The 23715-nt window shown below is 22.7% G+C and overlaps 3 protein-coding genes across 15 annotated transcripts in view; 2 read left to right on the forward strand and 1 right to left on the reverse strand.

Moving 5' to 3' along the window:
* The window catches only part of LOC102674491 (neurexin-1), a 425676-nt gene that overhangs the window by 54510 nt on the left and 347451 nt on the right, over positions 1-23715 (reverse strand). For all 13 annotated transcript variants that reach the window (XM_031511258.1, XM_031511256.1, XM_031511254.1 and 10 more), the window contains 4 exons: positions 19481-19803; positions 16823-17114; positions 3007-3300; positions 585-763 (listed from right to left, as the gene is read on the reverse strand). In XM_031511258.1, coding sequence (XP_031367118.1) covers positions 585-763; positions 3007-3300; positions 16823-17114; positions 19481-19803 — 1088 coding nt within the window. The remainder of the gene's footprint in view (positions 1-584; positions 764-3006; positions 3301-16822; positions 17115-19480; positions 19804-23715) is intronic.
* LOC102674218 (secapin-like) lies at positions 6661-7180 on the forward strand. Its single transcript, XM_031511260.1, has one exon. It carries the CDS (start codon positions 6714-6716, stop codon positions 6939-6941), a length of 228 nt encoding a protein of 75 aa, XP_031367120.1. The 5' UTR covers positions 6661-6713; the 3' UTR covers positions 6942-7180.
* Positions 12887-14018, forward strand: LOC116185844. The gene is made up of 2 exons (XM_031511259.1): positions 12887-13386; positions 13743-14018. The coding sequence occupies exons 1-2, from the start codon at positions 12971-12973 to the stop codon at positions 13753-13755; spliced, it is 429 nt and encodes a 142-aa protein (XP_031367119.1). The 5' UTR covers positions 12887-12970; the 3' UTR covers positions 13756-14018.

A 23715-nucleotide genomic window follows, 5' to 3' on the forward strand; every position in this document is an offset into this window, starting at 1 on the left:
TTGATAAAAAGTATATAATTCTAAATTTAATAATTAATTGATTAAATAACATTCAATATATAAATAATTAAATTATATTTATTTAAATCAATAAAATAATTCATTTAATATTCTTAAATTTGTTTAATATAATTTCCATGTATTATATATGTTTTGTAAAATAATCTATAGTTGAAAATATTTTTTTTTACTTAGTAATAATTTAAAATTGTCAATAACAATTTAAATTTATATATTCAAATGCATCAAGTATCTTCCATATTGCTTTGTTGTTAATAATCTTTATAAAATATTTTCACATATAAAATTATACATATAACATCTCTTTTGAGCTATTTTCATATTTAAATATTATACTATAATAATATTTTATTATATAAGAAATTGCATAACATATTCCAGATGAATATTCAACATGAAATAATATATTCAAGCAGAACTTAGAATTTTACATAATATAATTAACATATAATCGATAGAATTTACATGTAAAATTTTAATGAAATCTTTCTTATCTTTAATGAAAACCAACGTGACAAAATTATAATTAGCTTATAAACTACGATCCAAATTATCCTACTAACAATTTCAATCTCAAGATAGTCGTCGCTCGAAGCAGATTCTATTCTGACGAGTACAGCATCGTTTACGCTTGTTACAAAGCCCAAAGCTACGGTGTCTTTCTTCATTTCCGGTCTTTGATTTGGCGGAAAGGTGTACGTGATGATTCCTTTTCCTGGTCCGAATTCATAAGCCGCCGCTTCTGTAACAAAACAATTGCATGTGTTAAATTAAAAAAGCTTAGAATTAAATCAATCAAAAAAAATTTTAGAAACTTTAAAAGCTTAAAATGTTTTTTTCTTTCTTCTTTTTTTTTTTCCTTTTTAGCATTTATAATATTAATTTATTAATAATTATTATTATTAATAATTATTATTAATAATTATATTATTAATAATTTTTAAATGCAAAAAATTGATGCATTTAAAAATTATATGATACCGAATGTTTAATACATTAAAATATTTATTGCATTGAATATTTTTTTAATTAATAATTTTTGTTAATAAATAATCAAAAATCAAATTATTTAATCTATAATATTCAATTGAAAATAATACAAATGAATATAATCTCTATAATATAATTAAAAATTTCTGATTTAATAAATTAAACTTGAATTAATTTAAAATAGATTCTGAAAACAATTTATTAAACGATATTTTTAAAAACAAAAAAGATATTTCAAAAGAAAAAGAAGAAATTTTATTTACTTATGCATTATATTTTATTTATTTATGCATTAAACTATCATAAGGATTGCTTTAACGTTATTAAACAAAATTAACGTTATACAATAAAACAAAATATTTTGTAAATATGTTATTTTTTCTTAAAATATTCAGTACGTAATATATATTTTTTACAGTAATAGCGTTGAATCATTACTCAACTTGAGTGCTCTAAATTTAAGTAATCAGATACAGAATATTTCACAAAATAGGTAACTATATTTCGTTTCGTCACGCAATCCTGAAATGATGTAAAATATGAAATACTTTTCATACACAAGAATTTTTTATAATAAAATAAAACATCGAAAAAAGCTATTAATTTCAAAAACCTTTGAGACATAAAATATATTTATAAAAATCATTATTAGTTTTAGAATTAGTTTTAGAATTGATTTGTTATTTTATTTTTGCCAGTATGATACAAATTTAATATATTTTAAAAAGATGAATCAATCTATTCTTTTTTATGAAAAAAGCACAGATGCAGCGCACCTGCTGTGCGTAACAACAAAACAAGTTACATCATAAAATATAACTATACTCGTAAAATTTCAATACTGCATTATTATATCAAAAATGTTTTTAATAAAATAAATAGAAAATCGAAAAATTTAAATTTAGAAATTGAACTTTTCGATATTTTTTTAAAGATATAACAGTTAATAAAATATTTATATATCTTAACAAGCAATCTTGAATTTTTAAAAAATATATCTAAAATATTGAAAAGAATTAAAATGCATGTGAATGATATTTGTATTTACTATAATATATAAAATAAATAAAATAAAAAATATAAAATAAAATAACAATAACTTCTATCTATAACAATAAATTACAAAACTTTCATTATATATTTGATAAATAAACAAATAAAATAAATGTATCTCCACTCTATAAACAAAAGATAGAATAAAAAATGAGTTAAAACTCTTGAATAAAAACAAGAACAAATACAAATATATGTTTGCAAGTAGGATTATTCGTTTTCTATTCATGGCAATGATTTTTCTATTCATAAAAATACAATCACAAAAACTTTTATATAATATTTTATAACAAAAACTCACTTAATATGAAAAGTTTTATTTCAACAATTATTTATGTATATGTAAAACATAATTTTTATGGAGAATTCTTAATTCTTAATTTTCAAGTTCGATTCAAAAATTTTAGCATTTTTTATTATTAATGAATCATAGATTAAAATCTGAACATTTTATATATTAAAAATTTTGCTTTATTTTGCAGTATTACAAATTTCCATTTAAAAAAATAAAAAGAACAAACTTCTTCATGTTCTTAAAATAATATTTTCTTAAAAAAAATTGCTCTTATCTATCCTATTCATTTTAAATTTTATTTTAATTCAAAATTTTTCCTCATTTCAATAGTAATACAGTTCGCATCAAAATATCACATAGACATTTATAATTGACATATATAATTTATATATTATATATTATATTATAAGCTCACAAGCTATTTATATATTATAAACTCTAACTAAAATTACTTTAAACTAAAATTTCATAAGAAATCAAATTTTTTTTGATTTCATTAACATGATTTCTTGGTTGATCTCACAAGATATACAAAAAATACAAAAAGATATACATCTTTGTAACTGATTGTACTCTAACCAATAGTACTGTAATCAATCAAAGATAATCGATCTATGTATGCATGAAATATGCATTTTGTTTTTTACCTTCGTTACATGTTGGCCCTGTGAAACTGGTCATGTCACAATCGCATGTATAACTGTTCCATTGTTGGACGCACGTGCCATGATTCGAGCACACATCGTGTGTACACTTTTTGCCAGGATGCAGATTGGCATACATATCGCAACCGGATTCTACTAAAGAGCTAGGGACCACCGCGTCGGAAATCAGGTTGGTGCTCTCGCCACTAAGATCCAACGATGCGAGACATCCCTCGAAACCATGTTTGCTGAGTATTTGTTTCGGTAGTTGACCATACTGTGATTTCTCCACACCACCTGGAATTGGATAAATATTGTGTCAGTTGAATGGAAATTGTGATTTTCTTTTTTTCTTTATTTATTAAAATAATTTAAGAGAGAAGAACAGAAAAAGATTATTTTTTAATAATATTATATATAATATAAAATAAATGACACATTATATAAAAAATTTTTTAACGACTAAATTTTTCTTATAATAAAGTATAATTACGAATAAAAATATATAGAATCTTATAGTATCTTTATAGCTAAGTTATTCAATTAAAATTTAAAAAAATAGTAAATTTAACAATTAATCGCAGGAATATTTGATATAAGATATATTTGCCTGTTTAAGATATAGGCATGAAATTAAAAGATTCAATGTTAATTATTAAATATATAGAATTATATGTAAAATAATAATGAATAATTATGTAATAATGATATGTAGAATAAAAATAATGTAAATATTTGAAATAAATTAAAAATAAAAATACTTGAAATAGTTGGCATTTATATTCAGAAATAATATTGTGAAAAAAGATAAAGATACAAAATAATTTTTTAAATAATAAATATATTTCTGTGAAGAATATTATTTATGATATATTTGGATAAGGCCTTTATTCTATAGATAAATATATACTTCTATATACTTCTAACAAATAATATATTTGATTTTTATAAAATTATTATTATAAAGATTATGTTTTGATTCTTTGATTTCTTTTTTATTTCCATTCTATTAATGACTTTAGATTATTTTTTTTAAAAAAGAGATATTAGATAAAAGCTATTTTTTATGACTAATTTAATAATCGATATCCAATTTATCTTTTATTTATAACAATTTTAATAATAAATAAATTTATTGCTAATCGCTTGTTATAATCAAATTTAAATAATTTTATTAATTCAAATTTATGTAGCAATATAAATATTTTAATAAGAATTCGATAATTATTTATACTTATATAAGATTTGTCTAAAAATTTTTTCTATTACATTTTTTTAATCGTGTATTTGTCATAAACAAAAATAATAAAATAAAAAATATTTTCATAAACTATTCTAAGTAATCGTGACCGAAATTTATAGCTTCGTATACATTTTTGTAAATAGTTTTTTTTTATAGTCATGTATTAGTTTTACAAAACGATAATAGTATATATTTAATATATACTGGCTATCGATAAATTTAATCTATTAAACAATTTACTCTTTTTAATTATACAATAAGTAGAAAGAATCTTTTTTCTAAGAGATTTTATCTTCTTTTTTCAATATGCATTAATAAAAAAATATATGGAAATTTTAATTACTTTAACTGATCGAAACATAGAACATTTAAAAATTCCCATATTTAATTACAATATAACGCAGTTCAAAATAATTTTCATTGAATGAACGAGATATCTCGAATTTATGGCAATAAAAAACAATGCGAATAATCGGATCGTCTCAGTTCGTCGAATTCTATGATTTTCGATTTAATTCGCATCATGGATGCATTTTTCAGTCACGTGATAATTTAAAAATCATTATATGATAGTTATAGTTTTTTTTTTCATTTATCCACAACAAAATTTATTTATTTTCGTTATTAAATTTTGAATGTTAAAAAATCATAAGTTTAGTTCATGACAAAAAATGAATTTATTACCAATTGTTTGATTATTTTTACGTTCTATTGATTAATGGCAAGTTATATAAGAAGCAGAACAAGTAAATAATGAATTAGTTAACATAAAGTATTTAAGAATTATACACATTGTATATATTTAAGAGCATATATATTTATAAATCAAAAATTATTTGCAGAAATATATATATAATTATATTTATTCTGATTTATTTATATTTAATAATCAAAAATTTTATTGATAGATAGATAATTGATATATAATAAATATAGAGCATCCTAAAAATGTGGAAATATAGATTCTTGAGATAATTTCAAGTAACTTTTTCTTTGATAAAAAAAATTTTTCGTTGAATTTTATTAATAGTTAAAAATTATTAAAAACATTGGCCAATTACCTAGAATCTATCAGATAATAAATAAAAGAATCTATAGATAATTTTATATTATTCTAAGTTTGATTTTATTTTTACTATGCTTTTTGAAATTAATCTAATTAATTATAAGATATAATAGATAATTACAGAAATAGTCAGTATCTTCATTCCTATTTTATTCTTTATTAATGTTTATTATTGGAAATACATAAGAACATAAGAAAAAATACGAATTGAAATCAATATTTAAAAAAAATTATGAAGAATTGGTTAAGAGTTTTCGCTTATATTTTTTATATCTTGTTTTTTTAGATTATGATTTTGTTGTTGAATTCTGAATCAGAGACGTGGATAGATAATTTGATTTCATTATTCGAATTGAGATAAATTAATTCAGAAATCCTAAAAATCATTGATTAATTTGGAAAATATAAGAAAATTATATAATCATTTAACATTTAGTTTTTTTTATGTTTTTTTTTTATTTATCGATATTTTATAGATTATAAGGATTTTAAGGATTAATTTTCTTTCTTGATTGTAAAAATTGTGATTGTAAATTGTGAAAGATAAAATACATAAAAAAAAAAAAAAATAAAAAAAGAAATAAAATTAAATATATATTTTAACGCAATAAAGATTTTTTTTATCTTGTAACTTATCCAATATAAGTACTTATCCAATAATAAAATATATATATAATGGAGGATTCTCCTGTGATATTATAAAAATATAACTTATAAAAATTATCATTTGTAAAATTCGATCGTGACTAAAGAATTCTTTATCATGTTTTATTTTATTATATATACTAGTATAAAATGTCAAGAAATCGAAATTCATATTCAAAAAAATACTAATTCTTTTGGATCTTTTGAATCAAGGTTTGTTTTTTTTTACTATTTTTTAATGTTTATTAAAAATTTATTAATTCTTTATATAGTCCAAGTATGGAGAAAGTTAGTAACTATTAAAATAAGTTTTTGTATCATTTTGTGATTTGCTTTGCTTAAATTAAACACTAAAATATAATATTTTGCTACAAAAATTGATAAAATTATTTATTAATTATTATTTATTATTCTATTATTTTATTCTTAAATACAAATATTGTCTTTAAATGTAAATAAAATTGAAAAAAAGCATTAATTATATTACAAAATATTTTTTCTTAAAATGCTAATATATCACTCTCATGTTTTTAAAGTATAGATCAAAATTTAATCGAATTATCACGAAAAAATTCTCCACGATTGGACATTACAATTTTCTATTTCCTATTATTTTATTATTTAAAATTAATTTGTTGATTGTATATATTAAAACAAAAATAAATATTCGACAACATTATAATCACATCAATCTTTTTAGAAAGAATCACGGGAAATTGAAATATTAAAGAGTTAAATCAACATTAAAGAAGAATTATGAAGAACTATTCAAGAAATTTAATTACTTCTGTTCTTCTATTCAGCTTTGTTGTTATGCTTTTAATTATTCCATCAAAATGTGAAGCCATTAGCAATGATATGCAACCATTGGAAGCACGAGCTGCTGATTTAGTCCAGCAACCCAGAAACATTATTGATGTTCCTCCTAGATGTCCTCCAGGTTCTAAATTGATTAAGAACAGATGTAGAGTCATAGTGCCTTAAACTTGCATGAACTTGGAAGAAGTATATTCAAAAAATAAAATATTTTAAATTGATATTTTAAATTGAAGAGTTGCATGAATTAAAAATAATTATTATTAAATAAATATATATATATACATATAAATATGGGATTCAGATTCTTATAAATAGAATTTCTTATTAAATACAAAGAAATTTATAATAATTGTAAAAAATGTGTGTAAAAAATATGATGATAAATAAATAAAAAAAAATTTAAATAATGTAATATACAAGATTAATTTTTCTTTGATATCTGCTGTTCTTTATAATTTGAGGTTGTATCATTAATAGTTATTAATACATGAGATATCTTCAAAAGAAATTAATAAAATTATTAAATATATTAGATATCGATATTTTATTATTTATATTATTCGTATTCTATATAAATATAAATCAATTTATTGTAAAATATACATAAACGAATAGAAATATATATATTATAGATATAATATATATATAAATATATATAATATATTAAAGAGTATAAATATATATAAATATATTAAAGAGTTTTTGTGTGACTTCGATTTAGCGAAAATAATAGCGAATTTATGAAAAAAATCATGATTAAAAAATTGTTTATCAATTATTTTATGATTCATTTATCATTAATGAATTAAATAATCGATAAATAATAGCAATTATTAAAATAATATAAAAATAATAAATAAGTAATATAATTATTGAATGCTATAATAATTATTTTTTTTATTAATCTTATGTATTCTGGTTTTATATTTTATATTTATGAAAATTTGAACATTTAGCAATAAGTTTAATTAAATTTATTTCATTTTCATTTAGAACTTTACTTATATTTAAATATGATTTAAATATTAATCTTTAGGAGGAAGAATAAAAAGAAAACATATTTTTATTATTTGTAAATTAATAATAGATTAATAATAGAATATATAAATATAGAATATATAAATATGTTGAAAAATAAAATGACGAAATTTACTTTAGGATGATAGCGATATATTAATAAAATTTGATAATTTATTAGAATTCTATTTTTTAAAAAATGGAATCATCTGATAAAAGTTTTTGATCAATCATTTATAACAATTAGTTACTGAATATAGATATTTAAAATGTATTTTAAAATTCCAGTATAGAATATATTTTAAATTTACATTATATCATTCCCATATATTTTTATTATCCTGTATAAATTTTTCATTTTATTATTAATTTGATTATTTAAGAATTTTGGAAATTCAATGTATAATAAAAAATCAAATGACACAATAAAATCAGATATATAATATCGCTACATGTTTCAGTTTCTTAAAAGTTAGATTATTGACAGAGAGATGGCGCTGACTGTTACTAAGAGAATATAATTACTAATACTTTTTAAATATAAATTAAATATTAAGTTATTTTTAATATAATAATTTAATTTAGATAAAATTAAAATATTTAATATTAACTGGTGCATGTATAGAATTATTCTTATCAATGTATAATAAAATAATTACATGATATATAAACGATGATACATAAAATAAAAATAATGTAAATATTTGAAATAAATTAAAAATAAAAATAGTTGGCACTGTATTCAGAAATAATTCTATAATAAATGTAATAATTGTAATAAAAAAAGATATAAAATAATTTTTCAAATAATAAATATTTTAAAAAATTAAATTTCTTGGATAAGACTTTTATTCTATAGATAAATATATTCTATATACTTCTAATAAATAATACATTTGATTTTTATAAAATTATTATTACAAAGATTATGTTTTGATTCTTTGATTTCTTTTTTATTTCCATTTAATGACTTTAGATTATTTTTTCTAAAAAAGAGATATTAGATAAAAGTTATTTTTTATGACTAATTTAGTAATTTATGTCCAATTTATCTTTTATTTATAACAATTTTAAACAATAAATGCTGCTAATTGCTTGTTATAATCTAATTTAAATAATTTTATTAATTCAAATTTATATATATTATATATAATAGCAATGATAGAAATATTTTTTAATAAGAATTCGATAATTATTTATATTTAAATAAAAAATAGATTTAAAAATTATCTAAAAATTTTTTCCATTACATTTTTCTAATCGTGCATTTGTCATAAACAGAAATAATAAAATAAAAAACTGTACTAACAGTACTAAGTAATCGTGACTGAAATTTATAGATTCGTGTACGATTTTTGCAAACTTTTTTTTTTATTTTATAATCATGTATTAATTTTATAAGAAGATAACAGTATAATTATATATATTTAGTACATATTGATTATCAATAAATTTAATCTATTAAACAATTTATTCTTTTTAACTAATAAGTAGAAAAAAATCTTTTTTCTAAGAGATGTCTTATTTTTTCAATATCAATAAAAAAAGAAATAAGAAAAATACATGGAAATTTTTTAATTACTTGATTAATTGATCAAAGACCATTATTTTAAAATTTCTATATTTAATTACGATATAACGTAGTTCAAAATAATTTTCATTGAACGAAGAGATATTTCGAATTTATGATAATGGAAAGCAATGCAAGTAGTTGGACGTGTGATCGTCTCGCTTCGTCGAATCTTATGATTTTCAAATTTAATTTGCATCATAAATGCCATTTTTCAGAATTATTCAACTTCATTATTCGAGTCGAGCCAAATTAATTTAGATAATCATCCTGAAAATCATTAATTAATTTCAAGGAAATATAAAAAAATTATGCAATTATTACATTTTTTTTATATTTTTACCATTTAATATTTAGTTTATTTATGTTTCTTTTTTTTTTTATTTTATTAAAATATGTAAAAGAAAAAAAAAGAAAGAAGAAATAATAAAAAAATAAAATTAAAATATGTTCTAACATAATAAAGATTTTTTTTATCTTGAAACTTATCCAATATAAGTGTAATAATATATATATATGTATGTATATGTATATGGAGAATTCTCACATGACTTCATAAAAATATGACTTATAAAAATTATCACTCGTGAAACTTAATCGTGATTAAAAAATTCTTTATTACGTTTTGTTCCACTATATATAAATTAGTATAAAATATCAGGAAATCACTTATAAATCGAAATTCATATATAAGAAAAATACACTAATTCTTTTAAATTGAATCAAGGTTTGTTTCTTTCAACTATTTTTTAATGTTTATTGTAAATTTTGTAATAATTTCTTATATAGTCCAATTGTGAAGAAAGTTAGTAACTATTAAAACAAGTTTTTGTATCATTTTGCTTTGCTATTAAATTAAACACTAAAATATAATATTTTGGTATAAAAAATGATAAAAATATTTACTTATTGTTATATTATTAAATACAAATATTGTCTTTAAATGTAAATACAAATAAAAAAAAGCATCAACTATATTACAAAATATTATTTCTTAAAATGCTTATAATATTTTCAAAGTACATAGATCAAAATTTAATCGAGTTGCTACGAATGATTCTTTAGAAAAAAATTTTCCATGATTGGACATTATAATTTTCTATTTTCTATTATTTATTTTACTATTTAAAATTAATTTGTTGATTGTATATATTAAAATAGGAATAAATATTCAAGAACAACATTATAATCACATCAATCATTCTGCAAAGAATTACAAGACAAATTGAAATTAAATATTAAGAAGTTAAATCAACATTAAAGAATTATGAGGAACTATTCAAGAAATGCAACATATTTAACTACTGTTCTTCTATTCAGTTTTGTTGTTATGCTTTTAATTACTTCATCAAAATGTGAAGCTATTAGCAATAATATGCAACCATTGGAAGCACGAATTGCCGATTTAATGCCACAGTTCAAAACCATTTTTGGATTTTCAGGTGTTAGATGTCCTGCAGGTTACAAATATATTGGTAATAATAAATGTAAAAAAATAAAGCAATAAATTCGCATACTTGCAAAAGTATGTTCACAAATTCAAAAAATAAAATATTTTAATTTGAAGAGTTAGATGAATTAAAAATTATTATCACTAAATAAATATAAATAAATATATATAATATCATATATATATATAATCATATGGGATTCCTAATCATAATAATGTGTAAAAAGTATATGATGATAAATAAATAAAAAAAAATTTTAAATAATGCAAAACAAAAGATTTTTCTTTTGATACCTACTGATATCTATTCTTTATAATTTCAAATTGTATCATTAATAATTATTTGTACTCAAGATATATTCAAAAGAGATTAATAAAATTATTAAATGTATCAGCACTATACTTATATTTTACATTATTTGAATTTATTTTATATAAATATAAATCATTGTAAAATATACATAAACGAGTAGATATATTAAAGAGTTTTTGTATGACTTCATAAAAATCGATTTAAAGATATTCTAAACGTATAAGAAACAAAAATACAATCTCATGTGTTTGCCAAACTGTTTATTCTTTCTTCATCTTTTTTTTTAATTTTTTAAAAATTTATTTTATGTAAAATTTTTTTAGCTTTTTTTTTCAAATTGACTTTAATGATTTATATGATTCGATAAATTTAATCTGTACTTTTGACGATTAAAATAAATTTCAAAATTTTTCGTGAGATGAAAAATTATTTCACATTTATTATAAAGAGATATTCTGTGTATCGTTTTACCACTATATCCTGTTGATCAAAGTAAAGTTAAATATAAAATGAAATAATTAAACTAATTAGAAAGAATTTTAGAAAAATAAAAACCTATTCATTTGTGATAAAATATTGTGGTTAAATATCGGTTATATACATTTATAAATTATGACATTAAAGATATGACTACTTCAAAATTTTTAAATTGTAAATCCAAGGAGAATATTTTGTTTGCGATGTTTTATGATTAGAATATATTTTTCAAAGATGATTAAATGAAGGTCTCGATTAGAAATAATCGATGTCAAACATTTCAAGTCATCGTCGAGATATTTAAGATATTTAAAATATAGGAAAATACTTGTAGAAATTATGAAGATTAAAAGAAAGATTAAAAAAAAAAAGAAAATAAATTTGACCAATATAAAAAAAATTATTAAATTATATAATTATTTTAATCTAATTAATGTTTGTTACTTAATAAGAATATTTTATATTATAATTATTTTTGATTATGATATGATTATAATATAACTAATTATAATATTTATAAAGAACACTATTTAACAGATGATAAAATCATATAAGATTTTTTTATTTAAATTGAATATAACTATTCCATAAAAATTCAAGAAAAGGGAAAAAAGATAATGGAAAAGACAGGGAAGAAAAAAAAATTGTCTATCATATAAAATTATTCTTATCATGTAAGAATAAATTATGTAATGAATAATGAGAAATTTAATAAAAGATAAAAATTAGATAAAATAATTAGTTTGAAATAATATTTTTAATTTATTATTTTAATTTTTTTTAATCAATTCTACGATATATGCTTTTGATTTATGTGAAAAAATCCGTGTCTCATTATCAATTGATAATTTTATATTCACTTGTTAATTTCTTTTTTGTATTTGAATTCATCATATTAATCAATTGGATAAGATAAAATTCCAACATGAAAATTATAATGTCATAATTCCAAAAATTATATTCAGATTGATCGGAATTGCGAATTTTTGATCCTTTTATAATCTGCACTTATCACTGTATTATCGCATTATCGTCTTAGTCATATCATTGAAATGACGACACGATGGAAAACGTATAAATCTAATCTGTAGCGGAATATTGTGGTTATTCACGCCAGATATGTTATTCGTTAAATTGTCAGGAATCAGATCGTTCATTATTTGACGGTGATCAGTTGCAGAAAGATTTTATTTTTATTTCAATCTTTGTCAAACAGTATTTCGTCGATAAAATATAAATATTTTATTTATCTACACGCGATTTAAATAATTAAAGTGATCATATTAATAATTTTATAATTTGTTATAAAAGTAATTCGAATAATTGGTGAAAATATCGAATTTAAATATTAAAATTGATCGAACAATATGTTATTTTTGACAAGTGGTTTCTTTGTTATTCTCATTGTTCAATTGCCAATAACGTTGGCAAGATTTATGGTCAACGATGAGTTGGACAAATTACCTGATAAATGGAAGATCGTGTCACCAGAATTGAAACCTCCGCAAATTGAGCTCAAATTGTTAAAAGACTCGCAGGATAAAAAATATACGAGTAGCATAGAATATATAATTACGTATGATAACAACATAGAATTAAAGAATGGAAACATTGATAAGAACATAAAAGAAAATAAAGTCAATATTGATTTGAAAAAAAATATCAAGGATGGGAGTAAAAATGAAAAAATTAAATCATTACCTTCTAAAAAAATTATTGACATCAATATCTGTCCTAAGAATCAGAAATTAGATCACTTGGGAAGGTGTAGAGAAGTCGTTTAGTGAGTTTTCTGCTTCTAATTTAATATTTCTGCTTTTTTATTTTTCTGCTTTCTAATTTAATATTTTTTATCTTTTTTATTATTTTTATATTATATATTTTATATTATTACATCGAAATTCTATTCTAAAATTTCTTTTTGTTTTTTACAATCTAATATAATTTTTTTTTAAATTATTAAATATCATAATGAAATAATATGTGCAGAAAGATATTCATTAAACTCAATTCAATCATGAAAATGTAGAATAAACATTTATTTCTTTAAAATAATAATTTTATTTGCTTTTATTTGTTTTTTTATGCAAATATTGCGTAAAAACTGTTTGTTATTATTACATTTTTATTACATTTCAGTTTCATAAATTGAAGAACAGCTGCAATTGATTAGACTTTCAAGATAAAACTGAATGCTTTTATCATTATCACTATGAAAGTACGAAAGTTTTTTTAAAAAATCTCTTATATATTAATTTAGAAATAGTATAAAAAATAGTATAAAAATATACTTCTTATTTGTCAACGATATAAAGAATCTTATACATGAATATACCTAGAAATTCTTTCAGTTTTAATAATTTATGAATTTAAATATTAGATAATCAAGAAAATTTTGTTGTTTCTTTTATAATATAAAAATACATAATAAAATAAAGAATTATTTATAAAATCCGAGAAACACTATTCTATGAATAGCTATAAATGATTGTTGAGATTTAAAATTAAGCGTGTAATGAAAACTATAATTATGTATTTTTGTGTAAATTTACTCTCTTCAATTATAATAAATTTAAGAATTTTTTAAAAGATTATTATAAAATTTGTAAATGAAGTTTTTTCAATTCTTATTTTTATTGAAATTCTGCTTTTAAATTATTGTATATATATCCTTGTTAAATTTAAACAATCATCTTTAAAATTGAAAGAAAGAAAATTGTTCATTTTCTTGACTAAAACTTCGATATTATAAATTATAAATTTTTTTAATATTTATACTTCTACAGTATTACTTTTCTCTTGTATTTCATATCATTTAAAGATTGTTTTTGTTGCTATGAATATTTCTGAATGCATATGAAATATGAAAATTATATGAATGCGTAGTTTATGAAAATATGATCATTATGTGAATCATTGTTATTTTTATTAAATCTGTTTAATTCTTTCAATAATTTCTTCGCCTGTTATCATTTATCATATTTTCAATCAAATCTATATTCATTATTTTCGATTCTATGTAATCTATAAATATAAATTTGTATAATCTAATATTTTATTTGTATAAAATATATTAAGCATTTGTTTTTTTCGATAGATCTAGATAACAGATATTCGAATAATTTACTGTATTTATATTTTTCTTATTAAGCACATATAAGAATTATTTAAGATATTTTAACTTTCTATAATATTATTATAAATAATATATTATTATAAATAATATTATAAAATTTTATAATAAAAATTTTTTTTTCTATCTATTGCTTGCATTTTTCTTTTCCACCACAAGGAAAACCATAAACCATTTTCTTAATTACCCGATTATTTATATATTTTAATTAAAATCTAATACCGATATAAGACAAGGGGTTAAATTTCATCCTGTCTTCTTTCTTTTAATTCTCAGCAAAAATAGATCGTCCTGAAAGGAAAAACGTGTTCGAAAAAACAACACGTTTCTTTCCCTTTTAAAACTCATGGTGATAAATTTGCCAAACACGATTCAATATTTCCAGACATGATTCCAAGAATCAATGCCAATCGCTGACGTAATGAGACGCGATAAAGCGATTTTTTTTTTTTGAAAATATCACTAACTCACATCACTATTTTTATAAACCGATATATATCTAATCGATGTTTTCATTCTTGCGTGATATTACGGAGGAGAGAAAGGGGGGATGTTCATCGATTTTCAACTTTCGGTTTTTATCTCGCTGCCCGGATGTATCGCCCCTCTCTCAATCTCTCCACGCTTCTGGCTGGCCGCGATTTATCGTTCCCGGGGATTTTCGAAATTCACCGTGATTCATAAAGTAATATCTCGCCTTCGAAGAAGTATCGTGATACGCTTTTACCCTCGTCGAAGGTTAAAGATATTTCACGGAGCAACGTTCCTTGGCTCGAATAAATGTATCGACCGTTTTATATTTGAAGCGAATAGCTATAGATTAAATTCCTATGTTTTATGACGTAATATCGCGCCAGTTTTTCTTTACTTTTTCCTGTTATTTTATGCACGTGGCATAAAAGTAAGGTAAATATTGTTCAAATGCGTGAATAATACGCGTTAGTCTGATATATAAAAATCTGATATATCGAGGACAGACGTTCGTTTATTAAGTATCGGAATGTTTGTTGTTTTCGTGAGAAAATTTGATGAATTGAATTAGATAAATCGATTAAAATTTTTTACATTACGTAAGAACGTATGATAAAATTTCTAAAGATTATGTTGCAAGAATTATTGGAAAGTAATAGATTAGAGCAATTTTAATAAGAATTATATGTAAAATTTTTTATTCCTATTTAAGATCGATTGGAGATGACGTTAAAGAATATATTTTAAACTTTATTTTAATTTAAATTAAAATTAAAAGAATCTGTGGAAAAAAGTTGATCGAAATATAAATTTGTTTTGTTGAATAATTTATAATATGTACAAAATTAAGTGATATTATAGGAAAATCACGTAATATGAATAATTAATTAAAATTGATTGAAGAATTTATTTATATTTATTATATAGATTATAAAAAATATCTGCATATATATTTACTTTTATTTACCAATTTACTCTCAAAGTATTCACTTTATATAGTTAAAGAAAAATACTTTATTAAGTACTTTTATTAAGTACTTTTAAATGATACATACTAATCTATATTATTATATGAAAGTTATATGAAAGTACTATTAAATCTACTAGTAAATTAAATGATGTATATTAAATTAATTAATATTTAAATGCTATGATAAATATAATGATGTGCAAATATTTTCTGTACTTACTGTACTCATGATACTAATACACTGGTAAATATTACTACTATTACACAAACGAGAGTGTAGAAACCCTTGTACAAACTAATAAATTGCTATTTCATTGCGTAAAATTAATTACAGTTTTCACGTTCGTGTTTAGTTTAACTTGTTTAATCTTGTTCGCTTAGTGTTATATAATTTGCAAAATTCATGATAGTCGTTGAAGAATTCAATATCTATAATAATGTTATTGGAACGAAGCAAAATATAATTTTAGCTACACATATATATATATATATACTTATATTTATAACCAAACTACTTCATCTTATTCTTTCTATTATTGATCCCATAAGTACCAAAGTATTTTTGTGATATTGGAACGTTTGAATTCTGGTTTCAATAGCATACATTTATGAAAGGAGAACCTTTATTACAAACGATTCACTCACCGATATATAAAATTCCATCCAGGTCAAGATTCTCGTTGCTACCCTGACTATTCACAGCGGTGACGTGGTCGTCAACTGCGAGAGTATGTCTTTTTGGAGCTGGCCTTCCGATGCTGACCGCGTGCCACTTTCCATCGTTCAGCTTGGATCTCGAAGTGTCTCTGATCCTGACCGGGCCATCACCGAGGTCGAACACATAGTGAATATGCCCGTTTACTAATTCGACTGCGATGAAATCACGTTCACGACCGGCGTTGTACAGAATTAAACCATTTGCCTCGCGTGTTTTGAACTGGAAGGCAAAAGAAATGTGTTAATGGCAAAACAAAACATATAAATTTGTAACCTTATTTCTGTACTTAAATGTATATGTTATTATATGAAATGTAGAATGAAATAAAATAAATTCATAAATTTTATTTCATACTAGTTTTATAGAAATTATCTACAATCATTTTTCATCAATCGACTTATCAAATTTTCTGCAAGAAAAATCTCGTTTTTATAAAATTAATAGAGAATCTTAAAAATAAATTTATCTTAAGTATTTTATAAGTCAACTTTTACTTGTATACAATTATTTAAATATCGAGAAACTAGTATCCGGATAATCCAATAAATAAAACTTTATCACTTTCCGTATTATCGTGCGTCAATGATAATAAATAATATCAATAAATAAAAATATTGCCAGTAAATAAATGTATTAGGAAAATTCAATTGATAAAAATGTATTGATTCGTAACATCAATGTTCATAATTCATCGAATAAAGAATCAATTCACAATTTTTCAATCATCTTTGAGATACAATTTTATTTTCGATTGTACTCAAGACATATAGTATAGTTGTTGTTATCGATTGTATGCCACTTAACTTCGCTTCGATTACGAAAACTGATCACGCTCTTTCCACGAGAATCAAAGCGCGGACGAGAGAGGAAGTGTGGTCGGGGATAGGCGATCGGAAGTCCTATGAAAGGCAGCGGAAAAAGCAGAAATCCGTCAATTACTGGCCGCTGTAATTACGAAGGTGACAGGCAGAGAAGGTTGTCTGTCACTTGGCATGGAAGAACGAGGCATGATTGGGTTTTTACGTGCGGCACCGTGACACGTGCCACGATTAATCCGTAGTTTGTGCATCGAGTCATGAGCAAGGGTGGGGAAGGTCTAATTGGGCTAACCTTTTGTGGGGACGCGTCACCGTTGACATTTCATTTCCTCTGTGGCCCCTGTGATGCGAATTTTCCGATGTGGACGGAACCGACTTTGTGGAATATTTATAGGGCACTTCACAGAACGTTTGAATTTTCGAAAGATTCGAGATCGAGTGTTTGAACGTATATTTTTGTTTATAAGTCACAAAAAACTTGTCAACTATTCATTAATATAATAGTTAATGTTAATTTATAAATTTTTTTTCAATATCGAAATTATAAACTACTTAAGTACTTTGTTAAATAAGTTGTTAATTTTTTTCTTTTTGTAATGGTTCCTTTATTTATTTGATTGTAAATCATATATGGTTTTATAAAATTCAGAAGAAATGAAAATAGCACTAACATAAATACATAAATTTTTCTTTTTAAGTTGAGAAATTTTTTTTTAATATTTATATGCTGAATTAAAATTGTATACTATACTTTAATGTAATATATTTTGCTTTTTTATTTTTCCCAATATCATTGTAATTGTTATTTCTTGCTTAATGGATTTATATCAAGATATTTTAAATTACAGTTTGTAAATTTTTATATAATTATATAATAATTATATATTGTATAATTGTATAATTATATAATAATTGTATAATTATATATCAATGTTTATTTAAATGATTTATAAATAGAAAATGCATATATTATATTTATTATTATAAAATTGATTAAGGCAATCAAATGAAAAAAGTCAAATACTTATCGATTGATAACACGTATCTATTCCACGATGCTATATTGGTAGAATATTTCTACATCGAAAGTGTGCTTGTTTTACGATTGTGGGAAAAGTTGTGTGAATTTACTATGAAGCAGTTGTTTCTAGTTTCTATTCGAAGCTTCCGGGTGTAAGCCCTGTCCAACAAGAATTATACCCCGATGTTCCGTTTCCTATGTACGAGTATATCGTCACATGTTTCTACCAAGTGATTTAATGTTACAATAGACTCTCAACTGGCCTTTATAGAACTGACTGTTGATTAGATAAATGATTGGCCGGTTAATTCAACGATACGAGAATTGTTCTTCATACAAAATTAAATTTGCATAAACATATGTAACTATTATACTAGAAAAATAGAGATTCTGTTTCATTTTTTTAATTATATATTTCATGTTTCTTTTATATTATGTGTATAGCAGATATTCGTATATTTATATTTTTCATAAATCCATAAATACTAGTAATCTAAAAAAAAAAAAATATATAGAAAAATATATGTACAGAGAAATCACGATTTGTTTCTAAGATTACTCTTAATCGATTAAAACGAGGCCAGATAAGAAATCTATTATATCATATTTAAATCTATTAAAATTAAAAAATTTCCATTAAAATATTATTATTTAATTAAAAATCTCTTAAAACTATTCAAATAATTTTTCCTGTATCAAAGATTTCACGTATCAAATTTTAACTTTTTTTTTTACAAAAATTTTACCTGGAAATAGATGTTCGTTTCCACGTACGCTTTCAACACAGGTAAACCAACGAACGTGTGCTTTGACGTGAAAGTCACAGGATGATGCACTGGATGGTTCCGCTTTCCGAATTTCCCTGTGACTCTAATAATCGGCGTTACACCTTGATGAGATGCCTGATGATTTCCGGAGCTACGCGCTATTTCCAGGTACGGGTAACCGTTGAACCAGATTTGCTGGAGCTGGCCGACGAAATGCGGGATTTCCTCCCCCGCGTGCAAGTAGCCACCGACGTGGAGCGTCCGAAATTCCAAAATGCTCTGTTTGCCAAGCTGTGTTTCGGCTGTTGAACAGAGCGGAGGATTTTTTAGAATTTATCGGAAATTACGGACGAACTGTTTTTATTCGAAATTAAATCGAAAATAATTTTGAATAAAAAATGGAATAAAATGCGAAGACAATTGGATTCACAAATTCCAAATTCCATTTTCAAATAATGATAATCGAATATACGTGAATGACGAAGTTTCGTACGAGAGAAACTCGAAAAAATTATTATTTTGATCTTTTTTATTTGATCATATTTCTTCAAAATCAAAATTTGTTACGTATTATTAAATATTAAAGTGTTGTGGTAATTTTTTGAATTTATTATATGCAGAAATGATAAATTAGAATTGATCGTAGATGAGTGAATGTAAATATGATGTGTAATATGTGGTTGAATGCGATGGGTGAAAAGCAGATAAACAATTATCATACGGTGCTTGAATACCGAGTTAAATCGTGTACTTATTTGATTTAATTGTATTAATAAATGTTCTCCATAAATTGCAATTATTTCAATAATTTGCACTTCGTTATTTTCCAGATATATATACTATTATATTATCCTGGAGAGGCAGAATTAAATTTCATAATAAAGATCATTATATATGAAGAAAAATTTGATTTTTTTATGTAAAAATATAAGATATTAAAATATAATAAGTAAAATTTTTTAAAAATATTTAAATTGATTAAAATAATAATATTGAAAAACAATAAATATATTAAAATGGAAACTATATACATGGATAAATAAGTATAGATATAAAATGCTAGATTAGAGATTGTTCATTTCTACTTGTTCCTTTTTAATGTTCTTTCTTAATTGTAATTTTAATATTATAAATTATAATCCAGAAATATTAATCTTTTTAGAATCCAAAATTCCTTCCAATTTTAAAAGAAAGATACTGATTAACTAAACTATTTCACAATTTTTTATTATAATAAGAATCAATTGTTTGATAAATATTTTCAATTTCGATATTCTCTTCAATTCTCTCATCCTTACTTTCTTACCAGATTTTTTAATCACCGTTAAATAAAAAGGGATCGAGATTAAGACAAAGTCATTAATAAGAATCCAGCCTTGTAAAACGGAAGAGTGTACTCGTGAAAGTCGAACGAAACTTGGTCTGAAAGTTACACGGGAACTATTTTAATTATTAGTTGGCCCTGGGATTGTCCTCATCCAGGGACAATGAAAGCTCGATATCGGCGCATTGTTCTTTGCGACTATCTTACCGGACTCGAAGCCATTAAGCTTAATTGTCCTCGCGCACAATGCACTGAACTTTGTAAATTAGTAGTGCGATGTAAGTATCGACAGCAGTTGCTAATAAATCTACCAAATTGCCTTCAAAGGGTGCTCTTCGGTGAGAAAAGAGAATCGTCTTATTATAAAGGTTTACACGGATATGTATTCATTTATCGTGAGACAATTTTATTCTTTTCTTTTTTATAATTTTATAATTTTTGGAGAATATTTTGAAAAAATTTTAATATTTGAATTCTTCGAGATATTTCTCACGAAAGAAAAATTAATATCAAACAATTTAGCAATGAGATGTTTATTGCTAATACAAAAGATAAGATACAATGAAGTGCTCTCCTTGAAGAGATTAGCGAATAATTCCTTTTGTCATGTGTTTTATTATCTTTTTTTTATATTTACAGATTTAATTTCACAAAAATATTTTCATATTATGTATAAAAAGAGAAATTGTTAAGAAAATTGAAAATTATAAAAAATAAAATGTATTTTCATTGACAATTTTATTTTGTAGATGTTTTTTAAAATAATTTATAACACTTCTTAATTCTTCTATCTTAATTCTATTTAAACATATGAAATATTGTTTGCTTGTAATATTTTTAATATAATGATAATAATAATTGTTTTTCGCGATATAATGATGAAGGATTTTGAAATTTTTAATAAATTTTATTTACATTCAAGATGACAGTGCTTCATTTTTTAAAAGAATATTATCAAAATAATATAAACTTGTATTTCAGACAAACTAATCGATCATTATATTTTTTTCACTCTCAATAACAGTCACTCTATTATTTTATTATTTTATCTATACTAATTCTAATTCTATTACAATCATATAACCTAAATAAAACAAAGAATTCGTAAATGATTTGAATCATAGTATTTTTTCCTACAATCTCATTAAAAAATCTATCACATTACCAATAGAGTGAAGCAATCAATTCTCTCTCTTCAACTTTCTTAGGTTTAAGATCTCCCAATAATTCACAAGCAAAAACGTAGATAATCACAAATGTTTTTTTACTTTGTTGTGCAAATTCATTTATTTTGTACAGGGCTATTCTTACCCGAAAATTCGAATCCAAATCGGACCACGATACAGAGAATTCAATTCTCGAATAATTTCCAAGTTGTTTCAGTTTCGATTCGATCAAACGATAAGCATTCTCCGAGTTATAATCAAATTCTCGCCCCGAAGCGGGATGTAACTCGGCCGAATCGGCCGTGCCCCGTTGAAATTTGCCAGCGGCGCGTGTAAGTTCACCGAAATTTCGCCAAACGTTGCCACGGAACTGCGGGCATCGTGATTAGAGGCCCGTGTGCACGTGTCTTCCGAAGGAACTCTTCCAATTTGCCGATAAACATGGATAAACGTTGCCCGATGAATTCCACGGGATCGTTGTTTGATGTCAATTTACGATTCAATTAAACTGGCCGACCCAATGGCCGGCCCAGGATAGGTCTCTATCGGCCGTTAGTCAACGCGACCCCTTCACAGATCACGGCCATATGGCTGGCATTGTAATTTCGAGCATGAACTATGCCCTGTTTACCGCTCGTCAACGCATATGCGCAGGGTGTATCGAAAATCAAGGGTGAAGCGAATCGAAAGAGAGTGATTTCTTGCGTGAAAATAAATCAAAAGTGTGGAATGGTAATTTTTTATACAGGACTTTTTTCTCTCTTCAAGGAAATTGAATATGAAATTATTCATTATTAAGTGAAATGAAAAGTTAGATATTTAGTTAGATATTTCATTGATAAACAACATCGTGATTAGATTATGATATGGAAATATATAATTTTATACAAAATAGATAAATTACATAAGTATTATACATATATATATAGATAATGAATATAAGTTATGTGTTATAAATCCTTAGATTTTTGTATAGAAGTCTAATCATGATTCACTGTGAATTAAATCAATATATTACATTTATATATTAATGTGTTAATTATAAATTTCTGAAATGTTTTTCTTTTATCTTAAAAAAACTAAAATTATTTTATCTTATCACAATTTCATAGTTATCAATAATAATAAAAATTTTAAAGATAAAAATAATAAGAATAATAAAAGATAAACCATTGTTACATTTCATGACATTCTTATTATGATGTTTATATTCCTATATATTTCAATTATGTGGATCAATTAAGACATTTTAATGTTTCTTATTTTGTGGTTTTGTTGTTCGTATTTAATACAATTTGAAAAATATATTTATATAATCATAATAATTTATAACATTTGATATATTAAGCACAGAATTGAATGAATATTGCAAATATATAAGTAAGTTAAATTAATATATATTAAATTATATTATATCTTAAACATCTTATTATATTTATAATTTATTGTCTAGTAATTATATCGTATTTTTAATATATTTTTTATAAACTATATAGAATTTATTATAATTTGTTTAAATTTTGTAAACATTTTCTATGAAATTAAAAATCATTTTAATCATTTTATTCAGAAATTTTAAAGAATCGCAATGTTTCTAACGATAATTACACTTTTTTCTTTAAAATACCTTGTCGTGAAAATAATTACAAGATTCATAAATTAGTTTTCCAGAGAACAGAAACATTGAAGACACAAACTTTTTTAGAGTTCATCTATTATATTAA

Source organism: Apis dorsata, unplaced genomic scaffold, assembly GCF_000469605.1.
Source record: "Apis dorsata unplaced genomic scaffold, Apis dorsata 1.3 scaffold_295, whole genome shotgun sequence".
Classification (NCBI taxonomy): domain Eukaryota; kingdom Metazoa; phylum Arthropoda; class Insecta; order Hymenoptera; family Apidae; genus Apis; species Apis dorsata.

Excerpts from the sequence above, each read along its gene's own strand:
- LOC102674218 (XM_031511260.1), top strand. The coding sequence starts at position 6,714 with ATGAAGAACTATTCAAGAAATTTAATTACTTCTGTTCTTCTATTCAGC.
- LOC116185844 (XM_031511259.1), top strand. The coding sequence starts at position 12,971 with ATGTTATTTTTGACAAGTGGTTTCTTTGTTATTCTCATTGTTCAATTG.